Here is a 25,648-nt window from a genome sequence, read left to right as displayed (position 1 = left end):
AATCCACAGGGCCTTAAGGGGGACCCTGGGCTGGCTACAGTTGGTCCTGTAACATCTGAACCCAGAAAAACCAAACTTTTCAGCGGGCAAACCTCCAGCTGGTGACTACCGCCCACTGATGAGGCAACTATTTGCTCGCTGAGAAAAGTTACTGTATCAAGACCCCTTCCGCTGCAGAGGATTCAACCTAACACTTCACAAGTAAGTTACTTCTTTCTTGTATGAGGCTAGAGTTTAAGGAAGAAGAGAGAAGTGAAGCTGCCTTTTGGCGGGGGGGTGGGGGGGTGGAAAGAGACTTAGTCCTCTTTTAAAAGACAATCATGTTTTACTAATGAATTAATAACGCTTAATATACCATAAACAATATATTGGGGAAACAATATATTTTCAAACACTTAACTGTATGCGATGCCTTCGGGGTATCATAAAGATGTACTGCACGAGTTTTGGTTTTGACATTTTGAGGAATCTAGTCTCATAGCAAAAAGTATGTAACTTAAGATAAACTTCAATGTTTGAGAAGTTCCTATTGGCCTTGGGACACAAAAGTTTTAACCAACAGACTTCCTCGAAGGCAAATTTTTCTTATCACAGAATATATAATAAACAGAATCTTTAAATGTTAGTAAATTAATTCCACTTCTCTGTATTTTTATTTATTTCTTTTCATCTTTTTGTCTTTTCTAGGGCCGCACCCACAGCATATGGAGGTTCCCAGGCTAGGGGTTGTGGAAAGTAACATAATGTCTTTTCTATCAAAGAAAATCTTGGCTACTCCATTTTGCTCTGGTTTCACCTTCCTGCGACCCCCACCCCTCCCCTTTCCCTCTTCTCCCCCAGTAACAGTTTGTTTCAAATTAGCCAACCGGGAAGAATGTGGGCCCTGACCTGACCAATGGGAAGGGGAGAGGTAAATCACCTGCGTTAGGAATAAAGAGAGGAGGGTCCTTTGTTCGGCCTTCGCACTTTTTGGAGTATCTGTGCCCTTCTGCAGAAGTAAAGAGCCTTGTTGAGATCTCTCTGTGGTCATGTGTCTCATTTTTCAACACTGACGATTGGAGCTATGTCCCCAACAGGGTCTAATCAGAGCTGTAGCCGACAGCCTACACCACAGCCACAGCAATGCGGGATCCGAACCGCATCCACAACCTGCACCACAGCTCACCTGCACCACAGCTCACCTACACGACAGCTCACGGCAACACCAGATCCTTAACCCGCTGAGTGAGGCCAGGCATCGAACCTGCAACCTCATGCTTCCTAATTGGATTGGTGAACCACTGAGCCACAACGGGAATGCCTCTGTATTTTTAAATTAGTTCAATAAGGGGGCCATTAGACTGAGGTGGCTCTAAGGCCCTGAACAGCGTAAATAAGCAAACTAAAACCAAAACCTGCAAGTGCCTCAATGTTAAGAAATGGAAACCCAGCTACAACCAATCATAACCAAGTAGATTTCCCAGGTAAGGCACCAGCTTAAGCTGTGAAAGGAAAAAAACCAAGACGGAGTGGGCATTGCTTAAAGAGCTCTCTAAAATGCAGCCTGGGGTCATGGAGAAAGTGTGAAATGCACATCTCAGCTTGGGTGCAATCTGACCTTAGACTACTTATTGTCTTTTAACACAGGCATCCAGAACATCTGCTCAGTGTTCCAGAAACATGGGGCACTTTCTGAACTCCCACCCTTAAGTAACTCCTGACAGGGTAGCCCTTAAGGACAAATATTTCATTCTTGTGTCCAATCATAATTCTTGCCAAACAGCTCTAACAACCTTGTGCTTTTGCCTTCATAAGCCCCTGACCACCTCTTTCCCCAAACACGGTTTTTTACACAAAGCTGTGTCTCCTGAGTTGCAATTCCTGAGACTCCAAATACACTACTTATTTGCAGGTTTCTGCATTTCTTCGTCAGTAAGCTATAGCCAATCGAGTAATTTCCTTGCTTCACTTTGGCATCCTCCCTACAAGTCTTTCATCTAGTTCCTGGCAGTGATTAGGAGCTAACCAGATTACCGGATTTGAATTGATGTTTGCTCATAATCTTTTTTTTTTTTTTTTTTTTTTTGCTGCTCTGGCACACAGAGCACCCTGGGGCTCAGATCCAAGCCACAGCCTCAAACTAAGCTGCAACCTCGGCAATGGCAAATCCTTAACACACTGTGCTTAGCTGGGGGTGGAATCCTCATCCCAGCGCCCCAAGACGCTGCTGATCCCATTGCGCCACAGCGGGAGCTCCTCAAATTCTTCATTTGTTTGTTTCCTTAAATTCTTAAAAATTCCAGTATGCCTCAATTTGTCCATATATCCAAAAGAATTGAAAGCAAATATTTGTACACCAATGTTCACAGTAGCTTTATTCACAATAGTAAAAGAAACAACCTCAATACCCATCAACAAATAAATAAACAAAAGAGGCATATACATACAATGTAATATTATTCAGCTTTTAAAAGGAATCATTCTGACACGCCTCAACACAGATAAATCTTGAATGCATTATGCCAAGTGCAATAAGCTAGTCACAAAAGGGCAAATAATGTATGGTGGTTGGTGAAGGAAAAGTAATTAGCAGTAGAGCATTTTTGTGGATACTGGGTTCTAGTCCTATTCATTGCCTTTGAGGGTGTGTTATACCTACCTGCAAACTGGACTGGATCCTGAATTCTTCTAGTTTTCACCAACATCTGAGTTACTAAGCTAACATTTTCCACATTTCTCCCGTCTTTCTGTCTTGGAATCCCTGAGAATAAAAACTGCCCTCTTCTCAAAGCCCTAAAAGCTAATTAAAGCTGGCTGGCTTGATATAAACTTCAGAGAAATCCCCACAAAAGCTCACGTACAGGCAAAACTTTTGTGTTTTGCTGTTTGGGCCACTCAGAAAGTTCACTGGAACACCTCATGACATCACCAAAGGTATTAACAACTGCAAAACCAGAAAGTCTATCAGATTGCCACTGCCTCCTCTTAACTGAAGATGCTTCAAGCCCAACACCTAGAAATCTTCACAACTAACTGACCCCCAGACTCAAAACCTGAGTTAATGTCTGCTCTAACCATTAACTTTGTTTTTCTTTTGTTTCCATAGAGATGCCTCTTATCAGAGACCCGATTACTTGCACTATATACACCTGACTTTGGGAGCCCACCTGAATCACTGCCCCTGGAAATGAAATAAAAGTGTTAAATTTAACTAACCTATTCTCATAATGAAGAGACTAGTTCAATGAGATATGGAACTGAGGCAAGAGATGAATGAACCCCAGGTTGAGCAGCTGGAACCTGTCCCCTATGGACAGATACTTTAAGATAAAGATGGATTTCTCTTGTAGTGCAGCAGGTTAAAGATCTGGCGTTGTCACTGCAGAGCCTGGGTTGCTGCTGTGGTGTCGGTTTGATCCCTAGCCCAGGAATTTACACATACCTCAAGCCACAAAAGGAAAAAAAAAAAAAAAAAAAATGGGAGTTCCTTTTGTCCCATTATAGCTCAGCAGGTTAAGAACCTGACTAGTATCCTTGAGGATGTAGGTTCAACCCATGGCCTTGCTCAGTGAGTTAAGGATCCAGCATTGCCACAGCTGCAGCATAGGTCACAGATGTGGCTTGGCTGTGGTGTAAGCCAGCAAAAAAATAAATAGTAATGGCAAGCAAGAATGGATAAAAAACAAACAGACCATAATTTCCGTTTTGTAAATAGACCCAATTTCTTGAGGTCAAGAAGACACCCCCACACACACCACAAACTATGCATGCACAAAAAGGATCGTGTATGTTTTGTCAACTTCACAGAGACCTGGAACCTCAAAGGTATAATTGATTTCAACTGCTCCAAAAGTGCCCAGTGCTGGCTCGCTCTCTTTCTGCCTGCCTCTTCTTTCTCTGCCTGTATCTTCCCTCCTAAGAAGCACTTTACTTGCCTTACTACTTTTTATCTCTTTACCGAATTCTTTCTTCAAAGCAGAACAAAAGTCAAGGCCCTGCTCCCAGCACCTAGTCTCCAGTGGTCTAGAGGTTAGGAGTCAGTGCTGTTACAGCTGCAGCCAGGGTTCAGTCCCTGGTCGGGGAGCTGAGTTCCTACTGCAAGCCACTGCAGGCCATGACCACCCTACAGCTACCCAGCATCAGAACAACCTACCAACTCAACTTCTGGGGAAGTTTCAGGAATGAAGGTTTGAACTGAGACTGGCACTTCCATCTGCCTCTGCACAGATTGACTCCTGAGCTGCCACAGCTGCCCGACCCTCCACACTCCCTGAAAGGAGCTCAGGGTGGGATCAGGGGTGAGGCACTCTGCTCTGGGAAAAGTGGCAGAACAGGGCTTCAGTTAGATATTTTCAGAAGATTTTATGAGCCCAATTCTTGCATCTCCTGCTATCCAGAAAAGCACTAAAATCCTTCATGGTGATGTCTGCTCCTTTTTGTAAAAATGTTTGCTTGGTTGCAGGTACCTCCCCAGCTTCACCAAAATCACATCTGTGCTAACATTCCCCCCCCCACCTCTTTGGTTTCTCAGACTTTTCTGAAATGCTGCCTCCCAGGCTATAGTCTCATTTTGCCACCAATAAAACTTACTCTCCGTGTTTACATTTTGCATATTTTTTTCAGTCAACAAAGGGGAGCAGAATATGGCACCCCAAAATATGTTTCTTTGGGATAAATACTGTTTCGAGCTAATTGTTTAAAGAAACAGCAGACACAGGAGAATCTCAGAAAACACAATAGAAGTCAACCCTTTTAAAATGGAAGTTTACATTTTTAAAGGAAATCTCCATTTGGAAGAGTGTCTCCCTCTCTGTACCAGAAGCTGCCAGTTACTTAACGTCCAGGCCTGAAACATTTTAGTATTCCAGTCATTGGTGAAAACACCAAATCCAACCAGATTCAAAAAGAGAATAGAACTTCCTTCTCCATAGGTGGGTCAAAGATTTTGTGCACCTTAACCTTCCTCTTAACCATGAACTGTGGGCATTCCTTTTACATTCAAAATACAATCACCCTCTTTTAGGCCCCCTTCAAATATTTCATACTATTTTGAACATCAGGCTCAAAGCGGCATCTGGGATAACTTCTGGTCACTTATTTCATGTCAGACATTTATACTTGCTGGAACAGAAGAGCTGTAAGAGAAAACCTTTCTCTGTCTTTCTCACTCAAGCCAGCACTTGGTCCATAATAGGTACACCATACATACTTAGTGAATAGATAATCTTATTTATTTCTCATTTTTCAACTGAAAAAGTTGACAGAGAAGGTAAGTAGATTTCCAAAGATTAGAGAGTAATAGTCGATCAGGATTTAAAGTCTATTTGACTTAAAACTCATTTTGAAAACAGATATTTATCTAAGAGATGTGTCTATCTAAGTGCCTGTATCTCTGTGGCACTTAGAATCTGGTGGAGGAAGGTAAAATTAGGTATGAAGAGAAAAGGAGATGACAAAGGATCAGTTGCTATATTGGCCGTGGGAAGGAACAGGTGCAACAGACAGCTTGAAGAGGTCCAGGTTTGGTGACTGTCCAAATGTCTGGAGGGTGGACATGGATAGAGCCAAGGATGATGTTCAGGCTTGGAGAGAGCAGGAGACCAGGAGAAAGATGAAACGGGCAAATTTGGAGAGCGAGTTGGAGCAGGACATGAGACTTCAATTTCATAAATGAGTCAACCAGCAGGCAAAGCAAAACCTCTAAATCCAGGAATCTTACAGATCATTTATTAACTCCTAAAGTTTTTTCTTTCTTTCTTTGTCTTTTGTATTTTAGGGCCACACCCATGGCATATGGAGGTTCCCAGGCTAGGGGTCAAATTGCTATAGCTGCAGGCCTATGCCAGAGCCACAGCAACGCCAGATCCAAGCCATGTCTGCGACCTACACCACAGCTCACGGCAACACTGGATCCTTAACCTACTGAGCGAGGCCAGGGATCGAACCCACAATCTCATGGTTCCTAATCAGATTCGTTTCTGCTGAACCATGACAGGAACTCCCTCTTTAGATCTTTAAAATTGTGGTAAAATACACACAAAACATACCATTTTTAAGTGGACAGTGCATGGCCTTAAGTACATTGTTGTGCAGCCATCCCCACCATTCACCTATAGAACTTTTCCATCCGCTCAATTGAAAATCTGTATCCACTCAACAGTAACTTCCAGCTCCCTCCTCCAGCTCCTGGCAACCACCCTTCTACTTTCCATCTCTATAAATTTAACTATTCTAGGTATCCTGTATAAATAGAATCATACTAAAGGGGAGGAAAAAATGATGTTTCCTCCACCTTTCTGAGTTCTTGGCTGAGATTCCCTGTAATAAAGGTGGGTTAACATGAGCAACACCACAGGCTGAGCCCAGCTAGTGCTTCTAGTGAGTTATCCTGGGGGGGGGGTGCCATGGGGACCCCAACCATACTACTTTCCTTCATGTCTCTTTGGAATGCACTCTTACCCTTGGAGTCCTGTTTCCAGGACATGAGATAAATGCCAGTATTTCTTTAAAAAGAAAAATACTGTAAATAATAAAACAATGATTTCTTTCAATTATATCTCAATTAAAAAAGTATTAAGATGTTGTGGAGTTCCCATTGTGGCTTAGCAGGTTAAGAACCTGACTAGTATCCACAAGGATGCATGTTTGATCCCTGGCTTCACTCAGTGGGTTAAGGATCAGGTGTTGCCTTGAGCTGTGGTGTAGGTCGCAGATGTGGCTCTGATCCACATGTTGCTGTGTAGGCTGGCAGCTACGGCTCCAATTAGACCCCTAGCCTGAGAACCTCCATGTGCCCTGGGTGTGGCCCTAAAAAAGAAAAAAGGCAAAAAAAAGAAAGAAATATTTAGTACTTCAGATAACCAAAATATATTTCTTATATATTTGCTACTTGAAAACTGGGCTTGTTTCTTGCTGGATGTTGAGCCAAAAGACACAACCAAGCCAAAGAGCTTAAGATGGAAAGATTTATTATTACTTTCATCATGTAAGGAGAACACCAAAGATCTTTCAGAAAGCAGTGACTCCTCAAACAGCAAAGCTGGGGAACTTTTAAGCTAAGAATGTATGCATATTCAGGAAGGGACTTGAGCAGAGGAGAATTCAGCATAGAATTGGAACAAAGCTGGACAGATTCCAGGATTTAGTTGATTGAAGTTGGAAGGGTCAACTCATCATTGCGTCCCCTACCTGGATGTGGGCCTAGATTCCTGCAGAACTCAAAGACCGTATCAGACTGTTCTGAATAACATTGAGGAGGAACTAGAACTTTGTTTTAATGCTGAACTATCATTTCTCAATTGCTTTCCCTCTGTTCCTACATTCTTTACTTCCCTTAAGATCACTAATTAATTACTGAGACCTGTTCAAGGGCACGCATTGGCCAGACTTAGATCCCAAAATGGTTTAGGCCAAAAAAACTGGCTGGTTTTATCTGCTTACATATTTGGTTTTTGTCCCAGGTTCCTGGCTCACAGTTCCCAAAACCCTTGGAATTTCCTGAGCAGTGGGAGCATCTCACAAAGTATTTGGTCTCTTGACCTCTGTTCCTGAAAACCCTTTAGAGCCATAAGTGTGAATTGTATGTTTTGTTCTTCATCACACGCCCTCTTCCCAGAAGCTGGGTTTATGTTAATGAGGTGATTTTTGTAAAGCACCTAAGGGTAGGTGCTGGTTGACAGGATTAGAGGGTTTAACTTTCAGTCCTCCCCCCTCCACCCCATGCTTGGAGAGGGGAAAGGGGCTGAAAGGTACATGGATCTCCACTGGCCCGATGATTTAGTCAACATACTTACATAATGAAGCTTCCATAAAAAGTAAAAAAGGCGAGTTTCAGAGAGCTACTGGGTTGGTGCACACGAGGGGGTTTGACGAGCTATGAGAAGGCATGGAACCTCCGCACCGCTTAGCCAGACCTTGCTCTGTGTGTCTGTCCCACCTGGCTGTTCCTGAGTTCTAGTCTTTCCTAATGAACTGGTAACCTAGTAAGTAAAATGTTTCTCTGAGTCGTGAGCCACTGTGACAAATTAATACATGTGAGGAGGGGGTCATTGGAATCTATAATCTGTATAGCTAGTTGCTCACAAATACAGGTGACAGCTTAGACGGGTGACCAGTGTCTTACTGAGGGCTGGGGGTGGGCAGTCTTATAGAACAGATCTCTTAACCTGTGGGATCTTATATTATCTCCAGGTACAGAGTGTCACATTGACTTAAATTGTAAGACACCCAAGTTTGTGTCTGGAACATTGCTTGATGGTGTGGAGAAATACCTCCCCCGAGACGCATTGTAATTGTGATCAGAATCCTTAAGTATGTTTAGCTTTGTAAGAAATTGTCAAGCTGTCCTCCACCGTGAGTACAGCATTTTGCATTTCCACCAGCAATGAATGCGAGTTCTTGCTGCTTCTCATCCCCATCAACATTTGGTGGTGTCGGTGTTCTCGGTATAGGCCGTTCTAATAGATGTATAGTGGTATTTCATTTTTTAAATTTGTAGTCCTCTAAAGACATGATGTTGAACATCTGTTCATATGCTTACTTGCCACCTGTATATCTTCTTTGGTGAGGCGTCTGTTCAAGTCTTTTGCTCCTTTTTTAATTAGATTGTTCATTTTCTTACTGAGTTGTTGGTTCTTCGTATAGTTTGGATAATAGTCCTTTATCAGCTGTGTCTGATATTTCTTCCAAGTTTGTGGCTTGGCTTCTTGCTCTCCTGATTTTTTTTTTTCTTAAGGGCTGCACCCATGGCATATGTAAATTCCCAGGCTAGGGGTCAAATCTAAGCTACAGCTGCCAGCCTGTGCCACAGCCACAGCAGCGCCAGATCTGAGCCATCTGGCTTGAACCTGCATCCTCATGGATTCTAGTCAGGTTCTTAACCTGCTGAGCCACGACAGCAACTCGCTTGATCTGACTTTTTTTGGGGGGCCGGGGGGCTGTAGGGTGTAGCGGCTTAATGTGGGATCTCAGTTCCCAGACCAGGGATTGAAACCAGGCCACAGTGGTGAAAGTGCCAATTCCTAAACATTAGACCACTGGGGAACTCCCCACGCATTTTTAATTGATATCAAAATTTTCATCAAATGCTTAAACGGTTGTAATAGATGTAATTTGTCACGAGACATGTTTCTACAATATTTTCTTTGCCTCTCTGCTGAAAACTCCATCTTGTCCTGCTTTACTTTCCCCCATCTTCCTGCTTGAAAAACAGTCGCAGTGCTGGTGAATGACTTAAGCTTAAGCACAAAGACCTAAAGGCGTAAGTTATTCATAGGGTCAGCTGAATGAGGACCTAATGCATTGGTCTAAGCATGCCGGACCTGTGAAGACTGGCACGCTGTTTGCACAGCATGATATGTCCTCTAAAGAATAAGAGGAACCTCATGGCCCTAAGTGGTTTATAAGCGGTCTTGAGCAGAAGAGAGTCAAGGTCCAAACCTAGGCCTTCGGGTTGTTGCAGATAGGTGTGCCGTTTGCAAAGCACAGTGAGGATTCTCAGAAATGCTATGCATAGATAGCTAAGGCCAAGCTTCCTCAAATGCTAATGACTGTTAAATGCCTAAAGGTCAGAGTAAAAGCTTAATCATCTACCAGCTATGTGACTTTTAAAATAATAAAAGAACTTATAAAATAATAATTAAAAAAACCCTATGTCCTCCGCCTATAGCCCCCTCCTCACTTGACATAATCCTAAAGAGCATAATAAAAGCAGTGTGGTTTCTTGAGGCAGAGCTCTTGGTCCCTGAGACCTTGAGTCCCCCAGTTCCCACCCTTACTTAAGATAAATGTCTCTGTGTCTTGTTTTATGTTAACTTTTTTCCTTAAGTTTCACAGCACCCATTCTTCAGCCCCATCCTGCTGAGCTGGTCTCAGCAGTAATTTTCTTTTTTTTAATATGTATTTTATTATTTTGGCCATGCCCAGGGCATGCAGAAGTTCCCAGGCCAGGGATCAAACCTGCATCACAGCAGCGACCCAAGCTGCTGCAGTGAGAATGCTGGATCCTTAACCCACTGCAACACAAGGGAACTCCTTGGATATAATTTTCTATGTGTTGTTGACACTTGAAAATAATACTTATACCATTTTTTAATGGTGTTCAATGAAATTTAATACTACAGCTGATACCACTAACCATTTTTAAAAAGACATGAAAAAGCTCCTTTTGAAGTGAGAAATGTTATATCATCCTTTCTTCCTTTATCTAGCATTTCCATTCCACTTACAAATTTTTTTCCAAATGTCATATTTTTATGCTCACACGTTTTCTAGTGATCACACTGAAACAGGAGTGAAGGGGGCAACCCTGAAAGAGTGACAGAGCCATTGAAGATGCAACATAAGTTGGGTCCAGGATGGCAAAAGATTCAACTCCCAGGGAGGGGACCTTGAGTCTCATTATGTGCTCATTGTAAGACATTAGCTAAATGACACACCCACTGGCGCCGGGAAGGTTCTGAAGCGACTGTAAATGGCCAAAAAGTGATGAGGGGCCCAATTCCTGGAAATCCCTGCCCCTTTCTCCCCTCCCCCTCAAAATAGTCCGAATAATCTTCCCACTCATTAGCCTATGAAATTACCCAGCCATAAAAACTGACCACCCCAGATTTCAAGCCACCCTTTTGCCTTTTGAGCTAGACTGCACTGTCTATGGAATATGTGTCTTCCAGGCCTCTCTAGTTTAAGATGGCCCACAGTCTCTGTCTCTCAGTAAGTCTACTTCTTACCTACTCCCTTTGCCTCTCACTGAATTCCTTCTACGCTGAGACATTAAAAACCTGCATTTCAGTTAAATGCTAATATCTGATGTGTTTGATTTTAATTAAAAGACAATTGTGTTCAAGTCCCAGTCTGAGTTGTGCTGTTTTAACATCACACGTCTCTCTAAACAGAACTATGCATGTTAAAGAAAAAAGCTGGAATTCCCGTCACGGCCACAGCAGAAACAATCCGACTAGGAACCATGAGGTTTGATCCCTGGCCTTGCTCAGTGAGTTAAAGATCCGGCGTTGCCTTGAGCTGTGGTGTAGGCTGCAGAAGAGGCTTGGATCCCGAATTGCTGTGGCTGTGGTGTAGGCCAGCAATTGTGGCTCTGGCCCCAGTTAGACCCCTAGGCTGGGAACCTCCATGTGCCACGTGTGCAGTCCCCCCAGAAAAAAGAAAAAAAAAAAAAAAAGAAGAAAGAAATAAAAAAGCTTTTAAAACATTTCCTAGGATTATAAAACTCTAAGAATTGAAACATTTGCAGTTCCTGCTGTAGCACGTTAGGATCAGTGAAATCTCTGCAGCAGCAGGATGCAGATTTGATCCCCAGCCTGGCACAGTAGGTTAAAAGGATCCAACGTTGCCACAGCCGCAGAGTAGGTTGCAACTGCAGCTCACATCTGATTCCTGGCCAGGGAACTCCATATGCTGTGGAGCAGTGAGGAAAAAACACAACTTTTTTCTCCTATATGACTGTTTTAACAGTTACTATTAATGCACAACTGATCAAAATAGCATATATTATAAATATTAATGTGATTATTAAATACAAAAGTAACATTTTATTGGAAATATATCTTTTAATGAGATAAGCCTTTTTAAACAATCAGTACATATAGCTGTTTAAGAATATTACTGATTTTTTTTTTTGGAGTTCCCGTCGTGGCGCAGTGGTTAACGAATCCAACTAGGAACCATGAGGCTGCGGGTTCGGTCCCTGCCCTTGCTCAGTGGGTTAACGATCCGGCGTTGCCGTGAGCTGTGGTGTAGGTTGCAGACGCGGCTTGGATCCCGCGTTGCTGTGGCTCTGGCGTAGGCTGGCGGCTACAGCTCCGATTCGACCCCGAGCCTGGGAACCTCCATATGCCGCAGGAGCGGCCCAAAGAAATAGCAAAAAAAAAAAAAAGCCCCCCCCCAAAAAAATAATAAAAAAGAATATTACTGATTTTTAAGACACAGTATCGCATCAATACTACCCTTATTTTTTCATTTTTATACATATATATGTGCTGACAAACCTTATTTGTATAAATGAATGGATCAATCTGATAGGAGTTTTGTTATAGCATTGTAACTTTGTAACTTGATTCCTTGAACTTCTTCCAAGTTAGGCCAAATAGACTTGGTGATTTTTCATCAAAAATTATTTGTAATGGGAGTTCCCGTGGTGGCGCAGTGGTTAACGAATCCGACTAGGAACCATGAGGTTGCGGGTTTGATCCCTGCCCTTGCTCAGTGGGTTAAGGATCCGGCGTTGCCGTGAGCTGTGGTGTAGGTTGCAGACGCGGCTCGGATCCCGCATTGCTGTGGCTCTGGCATAGGCCAGTGGCTACAGCTCCGATTCGACCCCTAGCCTGGGAACCTCCATATGCCGTGGGAGCAGCCCAAGAAATGGCAAAAAGACAAAAAAATAAAATAAAATAAAGGAATATGTGCAGAGACTATATGCAAACATTATGCCATTTTGTAAAAGGGACCTGAACATCCATGGATTTTGGTATCTGCAGGGGGTCCTGGAGCAAATCTCCCATGAATACTGAAGGGCCACCATAAACCCTGAACTATATAAAACTTTCAGAAAACGTTAAGAGGATATCATTTCAACCTTAAGACTGGCAGTGCTTAGGGCAAAAAAGCACAAATCATAAAACAAAAATGTGATAATTGAGACTTCATTAAAGTTAAAAAAACTGCTATTTGAAAAACACCATTAATAAAATTAAAAGGCAAGGCACAGATTGTGTGATAAATCCTTGCAACACATGTTATCAAAGGACTTTACCCAGATCATGTAAAAAAGTTTTCCATCTCAACAAATACTAAAACAACCACATAAGGAAATGGGCAAAAGGGATGAAGTTATTTTACAACGGAAGAGACATGAATGCCAATAAGCTCCTGAAATGATGTTCAGCATCATTAGTCATAAGGGAAATGTAAATTAAAGCCACAATGAGGTACCACCATGCACACTTTAGAATGACTGAAATTGTTTTTTATATTTATTTATTTATTTATTTATTTTTTTTTTGCCATTTCTTGAGCCGCTCCCACGGCATTTGGAGGTTCCCAGGCTAGGGGTCAAATTGGAGCTGTAGCCGCCAGCCTACGCCAGAGCCACAGCAACGCAGGATCCGAGCCGCGTCTGCAACCTACACCACAGCTCACGGCAACACCGGATCCTTAACCCACTGAGCAAGGTCAGGGATCCAACCCGCAACCTCATGGTTCCTAGTCGGATTCGTTAACCACTGCACCACGTCGGGAACTCCAGAAATTTTTTTTTAAATCCATCACATCAAGTATTGATGAGGACAAGAAACAACTGGAACACTCACCCATTGATGATGGAAATGTAAAATAGTAAAGTCACCTTGGAAAACAGTTTGTCTGTTTCTTTAAAAGTTAAACATATACCTATCATATGACCTAGTCACTTGATGTCTAGGTATTTAGCCAAGCGAAACAAAAATGTCTGCACAAAAACTCAATAAATGTATTATCATAGCTACTTTATTTGTAATAGCCCAAAAATTAGAAATCTAAATGCCTAACGACAGACAACTGGATAAACAAATACAATCGGTGGGTTAAGGATCCTGTGTTGCTGCAAGCTGCAGCTTAGATAACAGATGTGACTCAGATACCCAGTATTGCCATGGCTGTGGCCTAAGCCTTAGGTACAGCTTGGATTTAACCCCTAGCCTGGGAACTTACATATGCCATAGGTGTGGTTGTGGAAAAAAAAAAAAAAAGAGGAGTTCCCGTCATGGCACAGTGGTTAAGGAATCTGACTAGGAACCAAGAGGTGGTGGGTTCGATCCCAGCCTGGCTCAGTGGGTTAAGGATCTGAGCTGTGGTGTAGGTTGCAGACACAGCTCGGATCCTGCGTTGCTGTGGCTCTGGTGTAGGCTGGCGGCTACAGATCCAATTAGACCCCAGACTGGGAACCTCCATATGCCACGGGAGCGGCCCTAGAAAAGACAAAAAAATAAATAAATATAAAGTCAGTAGTATGATTAAAAAAAAAAAAAAGAAAGAAAAAAGAAAAAGAAAACACATACAACCTGTTGGTACCAGCAACAAGACTGAGTATCAGTATTATTCTGAGTCAAAGAAGCCAGGTGAAAAGGGAACCTGCATATGATTGCATTTATTTATTGTAATTCAAGAAAATGCAAACTAGTCTATATTGACAGAAAGTGGTTGCTGGGGATGGAGGTGGAGAGAGACTGGATTGCAAAAGGAGACAGGAGAACTGGGGTGACGTATGACTGTTATCTTGCTTGTGGTGACAGTTTAATCAGTACTGAGGTCTAGAAGTCTCCCTCAAAATTCTATCCCCAAAGGTGATGGTATTAGGAGGTAAGGCCTTTGGGAGGTACTTAAGTCATGAGGGTAGAGCTCTCATGAATGGGGTTGGTGCTTTCACAAAAGAGACCTCACAGAGCTTCCTCATCCTTCTAAAGTTGTGATTACTCAGCAACGTGGGGCCATCCATGAAGCAGGAAGAGGACTGTCCCTTGGTCTTGGACTCTACAGAACACTAGAACTGTGAAAAATAAATTTCTTTTGTTAATCAGCTACCCAGTCTGTGGTATTTTGCTACAGCCCCAAAAGACTAAAACAAACCAAACTTCTCAGTTTTATCCTATGTACAGTGTAGTATACCCAGGTTAAATATAACTTAAGCTACACCTGCAGCATATGGACGTTCCTGGGCCAGGTATTAAACTCGCCAGAGCAGTGACAACACCAGATCCTCAACCTGCCGAGCCACCAGGGAACTCCTAAATATAACTTTTTAAATGGGGATAATACTTATATATTCAGATTGCTTTAGGGATTCACCGAATATGCCAAGCACTTTATCCCAATACCTGGTTTGATACTTCATTTGATGCCACTGAAACTTTTATTATCAAACTTCAACCTCTCTACTAAGCTCTTTACTCAGAGTCTAGGGATAAATGAATTTTAAAAGATTTAGGCAATTAGGATTTGGCAATTAGTGTTACTGGGTAAACTCAATAAACTTTTCATCAAGGCAAAAAACACATAAAGGAAAAAATGAGTTCAAGTTTTTTTTCATTTTATTTTAAACTTGGTGAGTCTTTAGAGAGTGGGATCATCTATTTCCCTTGGGAAGTAAGTTTGTATAAACTAATGTACGGAAAAACAAGATCTGGAGTTCCCATTATGGTTCAGTTAACGAACCTGACAAGTATCCATAAGGACATGGGTTCGACCCCGGGCCTTACTCCATGGTTTAAGGATTGGGCATTTCCTTGAGATGCCATATAGCATGCAGATGGCTGGGATCTGGCATTGCTGTGTGGTAGGCCAGCAGCTGCAGCTCTGATTCCACCCCTAGCCTGAGAACTTCTGTATGCCACAGGTGCAGCCGGCCCTAAAAAAAAAAAAAATCTACTAAGTTTAAACCACTTCCAAAAGCTTTAGCCCTCCAACATAAAATAAAGGAACTAAACAGAATGATCACTTATATATTGTCCATTCTAAATATTAATCACTCCAATCATTCATTTACTTCTCATTTATCTTTCCTTACACTATGTCTCCATTTACCTTCTACTTCTCTGCTTGTCCTCTCTCCTGCTGGTTCAACTTCATCCAGCTGTAGATGTTCCCCAAGATTTCTGTCTCATCCCTTTCCCCTCTGTGTTTAAGCCACTGAAATTAATCTTGCCTTCAAACTTCCTACTTCAACAGTTTCTAGGAAAGCGTAAATGATAAAAAGTGCCACAATGAGAAATCAAATAGCATGGAGAATGAAAAAGGTCACTGGATTTTGGCAATTAGGGTATCACCACATGAGTCATCACAGGTTTTGAGCAGGGAGTGCTGCACTTTTGGAAGGATGACTCTAGCAACGCCCTGTGAAGAACGAATTGGAGCCAGAGAATATTCCAAACATTAGCATCTTAAGGTAACTTTGGGGTCATAGACGAAATTATGTAACCCTTAGGCTTAAATGTCATCAAATTCCTTATGTTTCATCTTGGCATTCCAGGCACTTAAATAGCCCAATTCCTATCTAGTCATTACTCCTCCATAAGCATATCTCCTGGCTCCTGTCAACTAGATTTACCCTCTAACAGACTTGATCTTCCCTGCTTCTATATATACTCAGGCTGTTCTCTGTCGGTAAAACTGCCAAGTCCATGAACCTGCAGAAACTTCAGTAGCTTTTGTTGTCTTCTCTTGACTCCCAAATTCACCATGCTTCTTCTCTAGGTGAACAGTAGCTTTTGAAAGATGACACGGGTTCTGACTCATTCGCGCACCCACCACCTTCTTCCCTCTACCTCCCTTCAATGCCTCGCCCAAGGCTATCACTCGGAATGCACCGCAGAATGGAAGAACTCCAGTAGGAAGAAAGCAATCAGGTAACGAATGGCACTACAGATACAGTAGCTCTTAAATGCTAAAAAAAAAAAAAAAAAAAAAAAAAAATTTAGCCCAGCAAGATGTTTATCTTGACCTTACGGTTGAATAAATTTAGGCTCAAATAATAAGATCTCTAGCCGGACAGAGGGCAGAAAGACTGCACTGGAATCACACGAAGGAGTGCGGTACTATCATCCCTTCCAAAGAATCTTAAAACTGAATTCAGGAGGTTCGGTTACTCCGCAGTAGTCAGTCATGGATTTGCAAGTATACAGCCTTGAGAACGCCTGACCGCTCAGCTTTCGAAAGATGAAACCGGGGCCCGCAGTCCAAATATTAAAACATACCAATTAGACCTACAATCTTCCTCCCCTGACCCCCAATTTCCAGTGTAAATCGCCTAAGAGTCGGGGAGCAGAGGGCACCAACGCCACCGCAGCGCGCTCCGAACGCGCGGAACAAGGAAGAAGACTCTCCGGCCCACCTGGGCAACTCTGATTGGCCGCCGGCTAAGCTTGGAACTCTGGGGCGTGTGGCGTCACATCCGCCGGGGCCGCCATCTTGTTCCCAGGGGCAGTTGGCGGAAGAGATCGCGCTCTCGGGCCGCCGGCTCGCTTTCTGCTTGGAGTTCTCGCGGCCCGCGTCTTGGCGTCTGCTCTCCACTCGGGGTCCATTTGTCGGCGTCCTAGTTGCCCTCCTTCAGCTGGCTGGGGCACAGCTACGCGGCCCCCTCTTCCGACGGCGTTCCATGGAGTAGGGTCCCGGACCGTTGTCCCGAAGAGCGAGATCGAGCTTGGCCCCCTCCCCCTCCCTTCTCCCTCCCTCCTTCCTTCCGCCGCAACATGGCTAACAACAGCCCCGCGCTGACAGGCAACTCGCAGCCGCAGCACCAGGCAGCCGCGGCCGCGGCTCAGCAGCAGCAGCAGTGCGGCGGCGGCGGCGGCGGTGGCGCCACCAAGCCGGCAGTCTCGGGCAAGCAGGGCAATGTGCTGCCGCTGTGGGGCAACGAAAAGACTATGAACCTCAACCCCATGATCTTGACCAATATCCTGTCGTCGCCTTACTTCAAAGTGCAGCTCTACGAGCTCAAAACCTACCACGAGGTGGTGGACGAGATCTACTTTAAGGTACGAAACGTCTAGACCTGGGGGGGTGGGGGTTAAGTTCGGAGGAGGGGGTATAGAGGAAACGGGCGGAGGCGGCCCCGGAGGACTGAGGATTTGGTGGTGGGTGGGGGGCGGCGGGCGGAGGGGTTGTGGTGGTCAGTAGTCCGCCAGGGAGGGGTCAAACTGGGGCCGCCCTCTCATTTCCTTTTCAGATTTTTAGGGCCCGGAGAGCCCGCCGCCATTGATCTCGCTCGCCTCCCCCCACCTCCTGCCCGTCCCTGGGGGGAGTTGGACGGGAGAGGTGGGGGAGAGGAGAAACGAGACTGAAGCCTCTCCAGTTTACAGCTTTAAATTTCTTTCTTTTCACGTGGATCTACTCAGCGCCAACTTGTTGGCGCTTCTCCTGCTCACCCCGGGCCAGGGCGTGTATTGACTTCAATGTTGGCCTCGTGTAGTCGGTGTTCACTGTCCGATTAAGACAGGGAAGTGGTCAGTGTGCGTCGGGTGGGGTGGGAGGGTTGAGGGTGGAGAGGTGCAAGTGGAAGAGATGTACCGAAGGCCTGGAAATTTTCGCAGCAGGAAGTCAGGAGTAAGTGGTCTCAGTCACCTGTGCATTGGGCTTATTTAGAATTATCTGGGCCCTGGGCTTCTGCGGCAGGGTCGGTGCTGGCTTGGCTGTGCTGGGGAGCTCACCTGGCGCCTCCTCACTGCACTCTTGTCTCAGTTCTTGTTTCGTTAGCAGGATTGACTCAGTCTTGCAGCGAGGCTCGGAGCAGCCCAGGGTCGCAGGTAGAGGTATGCATTATTAATCATGCTCAATCGCCATAAATGCATTTCCCTGGTTAAATGAACGGCTAATTAGATTTTTTTTTTTTGGCCATTAGTTTTGGTCTTTTCCTCACCAATTTGATAGGCGTTCTCCACTTACCTGCAAATTATGTAGTTTTAAAAATACCTTCCAGGCCTCCTAAGGTTAATTTATATTTTAAAGAATATTAATCAATGATCATTAGCTATTAGCTAGAACATCTAATATGATACAATCCGTTTTGTCTGTATTGATTCTTAAAACATTTGACAGATCACAAAGTATTTTCTGTGACCTGAACACTTCTGTAGAGGTGTTAAGAGAAGGAAATTTTCTTTATTTGCTTTTAAGTTATGTTTTGTCCACCTTTTCCCCAATTAAGTGGGGTTTTTTTGAAGGATTTTGTAATATTTGTTACTTTTGATTATTGTTTTGAGAATACAGTTCAACTTTGGGTATATAAAGTACACTGAAATTTTGGTATCCTCTTAAAAGATTATTGTAAGTAATTGTAATACTATGAACTTGTTTTTGTTTGTTTTTAAGGTAAGATGCTTTTCAGCAGGGATACAGTGTGGCGAATATCTAACCCTTAGATTTAGTTATGTGGCAAACTTCAATCAGTTGAAAATTAGTTTCCTTCTCTTTTTGTGGCAGGTTCTGTTTCGCAGGCAGATGTTAATGCCATAGGGAAAAGCTTGTTTTCAAATTTCATGTACTGTGTTTTGAAACAACTACTACAAATTACTTAAACTTAGTTATCAGGTTTTGTTATCTAGATATCCAAATAAAATAATCATTGAAATATATAGGCTTGCAGTTTTGTAAGTCGATTTTGTATGGCCCCTTTGGTTAGGCTTTAAGGAATTGAAACATCATTTATACAGCTAGCTGGGGGAAGGAAATGAAACAGTGAAGCAATGCAGCAGTCTACTGAGCAAAATAGTGTAGTGCTTACATTTAAATGCATGCTTTTCCGTCTAAAGCCATTGAAAAAGACTATGACATGTAACCATGGGTGGGTGGAAGTAAGGTTTTAGAAATATGAAGTGAATGAACAGGATTTTACTTTTTGTTTCAAGTTTAAGATCTTTCTAAAAGACCTTCTTTTGAGTTATATCTGTTGTAGAGCAAACATTCTCTGCTATTTTTAGGGGAAGTAATGTGGTTTTTATAGGGTGCCCCATCTTAGCATAGATCTGTATCTTTGAGTATATTAACATGACAAACCACACTTAGTTTTTGACACAGTTTCTATTCTGGGGGAAAAATTGAATTGGTTCACAGTTAGGCTGAAGATAAATCATACATTAACAAGAATGATCTGTGTGGGTGTGGCCTTTGTAATTTCGTCTTCAGTCAGGAATGAACATATGCCTGATCATGGTTAAAAAATATATATGAATATAGTTGCATAATTTTACAACAGAAGTAACTTCTGTTACTGTTTTAGCATACTTTCTTAAAGTCATTTTTCCTTGTTTTATAGTGTGGAATTTTAAGACACCGTAAAACTGAGATATTAAGGGTATTTTAAAGATTTTTTTGAAATAGAACTTTGTTAATACTTTTTTTGCTTTAAATTGGAGCTTTAAATCCATTTTTAAGTGAGAATTTTTATTGACAAGTGTATGAGATTAGAAATTTCCCCATCTCCACATGTATCAGCTCTCTACAAAGTTACTGTAATGGGATTTAAATATCTAAGCAGTTTTCAAAGATGGTTTACATACCTTAATGTGTGTAAACAGAATATATACATCATGTCAAAATATCCAGCTTCCAAACTTTTGGAAGAGCTGCTCTATTATGAATTGGAGTTTACTTGAATCAGTACTTTAAAAAAAAATTCGAAGCATGAATGTTTGTTGTGTTCCTCTTTTCTATTTTCAGGTCACGCATGTTGAGCCATGGGAGAAAGGAAGCAGGAAAACAGCTGGCCAAACAGGGATGTGCGGAGGGGTAAGTAGAAGTACGTGCATTTTTCAGTTTTTCTGTGTCTAATAATTAAAGTCTGTTTAGAAAACTAAAAGTCTGTCAATTACTCACTAATTTACAATTAGTTGTGTTTTTTAAAAATCTAAATTCAAGTGTTCTGTGAATGGGTTTAGAAAAGCATTTGTTTATGCTCCATTCTCAGTTTTTTGTTATACCTGTTATAATACCTAACAGGTATTCAATTGGGTTAAGTATCTCTGTTAATTATTTCACCATTCTTTCATAATTCTTTCCTTTGAAGGTTCGAGGTGTTGGAACAGGAGGAATTGTTTCTACAGCTTTTTGCCTATTGTACAAATTATTTACTCTGAAGTTAACTCGCAAGCAAGTGATGGGTCTCATAACACACACAGATTCTCCATATATTAGAGCTCTTGGATTTATGTATATAAGGTGAGCATATGTTTCTCTACATCACCAGTAAATATCTCATCTTAATTGACATAATCCTAATCAGAATTTTATAATTCTAGGTACACACAGCCCCCCACAGATCTATGGGACTGGTTTGAATCCTTCCTTGATGATGAAGAGGTATGTCAAAAAGGGTAATAATTAGTTTTCTTCTGATTACTCTCATTTTTTAGTATCTTTCATATATTAGTGGTTTAACATCTTCCAGAATTTTCTGTACTTAAATTTATTTCACTCAAGTACTTTTGGAATTAATATCCTATTACTAAGCCATGGAGTAGACTTTATATTCCTATGTTAAATTTTTTAAAGTTTTATTTTCACGTTTTTAAATTATTTAGATGTATTTTGATAACCATTGAAAATTTTCTCTTCCTAATTCTGTTCTGTGTATTGTGTTGATCTTGACTTGTATAGTTGATGGTGACTTTTTAAAATGAGCCATGCTCAAGATTGAGGTGGTAAGACATGTGCATAGAAATATTTATAGCTTTTCTCCCCCTGGAACATTTCAGTTTTTTACCTGTTAACTTCTTTGAAATAATATTCCCACTTGCATAGAAGTGCAGAATTAAAGAGCCAGGTGGAACTTTAATAAGCTAAGGGTTTAGATGACTTCTTCTCAGTGATTAAAATATTTCAGTTCTAATTTTCTGACACCTGTTACACATATTTATAAAGTTAGAAGGAAACCTCTTTAAACTAATTAGTTTAGATTTTTTTAAAAAAAAACTAAAAATCTAGCTTACCATTCAAGCTTTTAGCAAGGTTGAGCTTGTTGCATATGTTCAGAAAAGTTATTTTGGGAAACGTTACTTTGTCAGATTTAAATCATAAATGAGTATTGAAATCCAAAATCTCAAAAGGATCTTAATAATGAGCAGTGTTGTTCATATATTTATCCCCATCACTACTTTATGTTTTATAGTTCATATAAAGTAACCTGAGCAGTGTATAGTCCTATTTAAAAAGTAGTCCTATTTAAAACGTTTATCCAAAGAATTTGTTGAATTAAAAGATAGTTCTAATGGAACTCTTTTTAGTGTGTTTTTTTATTATATGCACAGCTAAAAAAAAAACTCACTCATGTAGATATAGAGAATTTTTCTCTGCATTTTTTAGCCTATTTATGAGCTGCTTAGTATCTTGGAAGAAGCCAAAAAGAATGTTAGGTAATAAATCACAATCTTTAAGGTGTTTTTCTTTTTAGATGAGATTTTTCAGACTGAGGCACTTCTCTCTTCTCTATTTAAAAAGCATGTCCTGCTTCATAATTGGTATTAGGTTTGTTTCTGAATGCTTCTATTTAATCTGTTTATTGTGTTTACAAATCTAAAACTCTCTATTTAAGCTAACTTATTGTTTTCTTCCTTAGATATCTGCAGCGATTATATTTGGAAATACTGTATATCTGAACACTTAAATGTGTGTGAGTGCAAGCAGTTTTACCTTTAGCTCTTGTTTTCCTGTTTAGATAACAAATCTCACTTTCCTTGTGTGCTTGCACTATAGGTTTGGGACTGACAATAGCTGACTAACATGTCCTGAGCTGTGAGAGGGCATAGCAAGAAGGCCTTCATGCGGTAATGACCCTTTTCAGAGACAATGGTCATCATGGATTATGCGTTTCCAATTATTTGTTCATTTATTTATTTTCTACATAACTCTAAATTAGAAACCTCACTGCTTCATGGCAGTTGGTTTGCTATTGCTTCCAGTTTTATTAGGGCTTCATTTTATATTAGAGCTGTTAAGAGAATTGTTAAAAGAATAGTTAGGAATTGTCTGAAGTAGTTCATATGTAGCCAGGTTACACTGCTAGGAATGATGTGTGCAGACTTGCCCACAGAAATAAAATACATACTTAGTAGGTATGTGGAATGTAAATTTAAATTGATTGTTCCAAATCACTTAGTGATGTAAGTGGATGTTTCGTATTCTTGTTAACTAAGTGAGGTCACGTCTCTTTCTGTCATGAGGCTGCAGGGTTTGTTCTCACCTGCATGCACACACTAAGCCCAGATATTTCTCTTTATCATTCATTATCAGATTAGAAAGGTACACAAATTGAAATTTTTCTGTTAGAATTTTTTTGTATTTGAGATTCCAAAAATGGTTATATTTTTATAGTATTCTTGTTTGTTGAGATAAATTTTTTTGACGGCCAGGGTATCTTTTGTGTTTCTGTAGGACCTGGATGTGAAGGCTGGTGGAGGCTGTGTAATGACCATTGGAGAAATGCTTCGGTCTTTCCTCACAAAACTGGAGTGGTTTTCTACTTTGTTCCCAAGAATTCCAGTTCCAGTTCAGAAGAATATCGATCAACAGATTAAAACCCGGCCAAGAAAAATCAAGAAAGATGGGAAGGAAGGTGCTGAGGAAATAGACAGACATGTTGAACGCAGACGTTCGAGGTAATGTGACTTTAGAATTACACTTATATTTAAATAAAATATGCTTTACACAGAGGTTTTTGGAAATCAGTGTCAAGTTCTTGGGAAATTCTGTTTATATCGTTTATTAGTTTGTCACCTTTCCCCATCCTCTGCCTTTTAGGGTACTTTCATCAAAATTACGAATCTATAAATAAGAACAGGCAAATTTTTTGCTTTTTAATTATTCTTGACCTGTACCACTGATGAAAGTTGTATTGTTTACAATATTTTATTCATTCACATGTTTTCTTCCCTCCCGCTTTCTTAAATTTTAGATCTCCAAGGAGATCACTGAGTCCACGGAGGTCCCCAAGAAGATCCAGAAGTAGAAGCCATCATCGGGAGGGCCATGGGTCCTCTAGTTTTGACCGAGAACTAGAAAGAGAGAAAGAACGCCAGCGACTAGAGCGTGAAGCCAAAGAAAGAGAGAAAGAAAGGCGAAGATCCCGAAGTATTGATCGGGGGCTAGAACGCAGGCATAGCAGGAGTAGGGAAAGACATAGAAGCCGTAGTCGAAGTCGTGATAGGAAAGGAGACAGAAGGGACAGGGATCGGGAAAGAGAGAAAGAAAATGAGAGGGGTAGAAGACGAGATCGAGACTATGACAAGGAAAGAGGTAATGACCGAGAAAAGGAGCGGTCGAGAGAACGGTCCAAGGAACGGCGAAGTAGAGGGGAGGTGGAAGAGAAGAAGCATAAAGAAGACAAAGATGAGAGGCGGCACAGAGATGACAAAAAAGATCCCAAGAGAGAGAAGAAGCACAGTAGAAGTAGAAGCAGAGAAAGAAAACATAGGAGTAGGAGTAGAAGTAGAAATGCTGGGAAACGGAGTAGGAGCAGGAGCAAAGAGAAAGCAAGTAAACATAAAAATGAAAGTAAAGAAAAATCAAATAAACGGAGTAGAAGTGGCAGTCAAGGAAGAACTGACAGTGTTGAAAAATCAAGAAAACGGGAACATAGCCCCAGCAAAGAAAAATCTAGGAAGCGCAGCAGAAGCAAAGAACGTTCCCACAAACGAGATCACAGCGATGGTAAGGACCAGTCTGACAAACATGACCGCCGAAGGAGCCAAAGTATAGAACCAGAGAGCCAAGAAAAACAACATAAAAACAAAGAGGAGACTGTGTGAAAATTTTTTTTGTAAAAGTGGATCACATTGAATCCTATAAATGTTGGATTAAATCTGCTTTTTTTTCCTCCCGAGTTGAGATTGTGCAGTAGTTAACGCACTCTTCAAGCTCCCTGTAGGCTGCATTTTCATTTCCTCTTTTGTGTAGGGAAGTGCCTTTGTAATCCCATTTATTGCATTGATGTTTTCACCCAATTGTTGAGTTCGATACATGATGCACAGATTGTTCTTGCATTTTATTGTTTGTTTTTGAGATGTACAGTCTGTACATATGTCCTGAAAATGTTTTAATTCCTTTGGCATGGTTGCCATGTTGGTTAAATTTGTATAAGGCAATAAACTGCCACTAATTCTATTTTTGTTTTGTAGGTGTGGGATTATGGTTTGTGTACTGAAGTTAGCATGGCTGTGCTTTTCGTAATAGAATGCTAAAGACTTTGAAAATGGATCTTGGATGTCTATTATAGGAGAATTACATGCTTTCAATGTACATGAAGGCAACAGTTGTAGGATTAACATTCTTGTCCACTGTATTTATCTTGGACGGCTCTTGTTAATATGTTAAACTTAATATTCTCCACAGGTAACTTTAGAGAGAATTTATGAGAAGTTAGTTTCTGATGCAGAGGTTTAAATTAGGCTGTGATTTGATCAAAAGTCCTTTTAGCATTCTACCTCAAAGGGACACTGTTAGTCTGCCTAAAGTTTATTCACTTAGTTTTCCTTTTTTATTTGAAAAAATACATGACATGTAATCTTTTTCTTGAATTTTTCAGATTTTAAAGTACTATATTAAAGGAAAAATTCATGTCTAAGCCTAGCATTCTTGCAGCAACCCTGTACTAACATGAAATTGGGAGAGGGTGGGGCAGATGAGTAGAGAAATAGTTGCAAGCCTCAAGCTTCCAAAGCGTTTTTATAAATGGAAAATACTTAAATTATGAAACAGCTTGATATAGTGTCCTTTTTTTAAATTCAAAACTTTTTTTATTGATAATGAAGATTGCTGTTTGAGTTTTTAAACTTAATCTAGAACAGAGAAGTATTAAAAGTAATGCTATGCTGCATTATTTAAGATTATCAGCAAATTATTTGATAGATTGTTCTTATGACTTGTATTCTGATTACAGAGAAGGATCATGAGTGTGGAATAAATACTGGATTAAATCCTTGATCCTGGGTGTTGCCTTTTCCCCCCACTTGTTAACATTTTTTTACAGAGTATTTATAATTGTGGAAACAGATAACAATGTCCATAGTAGAGTTACACTTTGTGTGGAGGCATTATCTCAGTGCTCAGATGACAAGTGAATTACAGACTTACAGACCGAATTGGAGGTATGTGATAGCCAGTAATCCTCCCTAGAGTTCTTTATAATGGCAGTTAC

The 25,648-nt window shown here is 41.2% G+C and overlaps 1 protein-coding gene and 2 long non-coding RNA genes across 4 annotated transcripts; 2 read left to right on the top strand and 1 right to left on the bottom strand.

Moving 5' to 3' along the window:
* LOC102160402 lies at window positions 70–3,172 on the top strand. The gene is made up of 2 exons (XR_303203.3): window positions 70–201; window positions 3,086–3,172. It is a non-coding gene; the product is annotated as an uncharacterized LOC102160402 (long non-coding RNA).
* LOC102160506 lies at window positions 13,936–16,846 on the bottom strand. 2 transcript variants are annotated; one of them, XR_002343537.1, is made up of 3 exons: window positions 16,719–16,846; window positions 15,550–16,408; window positions 13,936–14,515 (listed from the first exon to the last, which is right to left on the bottom strand). It is a non-coding gene; the product is annotated as an uncharacterized LOC102160506 (long non-coding RNA). The 2 variants fall into 2 exon arrangements; XR_002343536.1 differs by lacking the exon at window positions 13,936–14,515 and having other exon boundaries at window positions 15,035–16,408; window positions 16,719–16,818.
* PRPF38B (pre-mRNA processing factor 38B) lies at window positions 16,917–25,434 on the top strand. The gene is made up of 6 exons (XM_001927806.4): window positions 16,917–17,498; window positions 20,179–20,247; window positions 20,525–20,676; window positions 20,757–20,817; window positions 22,888–23,111; window positions 23,408–25,434. The coding sequence occupies exons 1-6, from the start codon at window positions 17,214–17,216 to the stop codon at window positions 24,258–24,260; spliced, it is 1,644 nt and encodes a 547-aa protein (XP_001927841.1). The 5' UTR covers window positions 16,917–17,213; the 3' UTR covers window positions 24,261–25,434.

Source organism: Sus scrofa, chromosome 4 (genome assembly GCF_000003025.6).
Source record: "Sus scrofa isolate TJ Tabasco breed Duroc chromosome 4, Sscrofa11.1, whole genome shotgun sequence".
NCBI classification, from domain to species: Eukaryota; Metazoa; Chordata; class Mammalia; order Artiodactyla; family Suidae; genus Sus; species Sus scrofa.
This window is presented reverse-complemented; position numbering and strand designations above follow the sequence as displayed.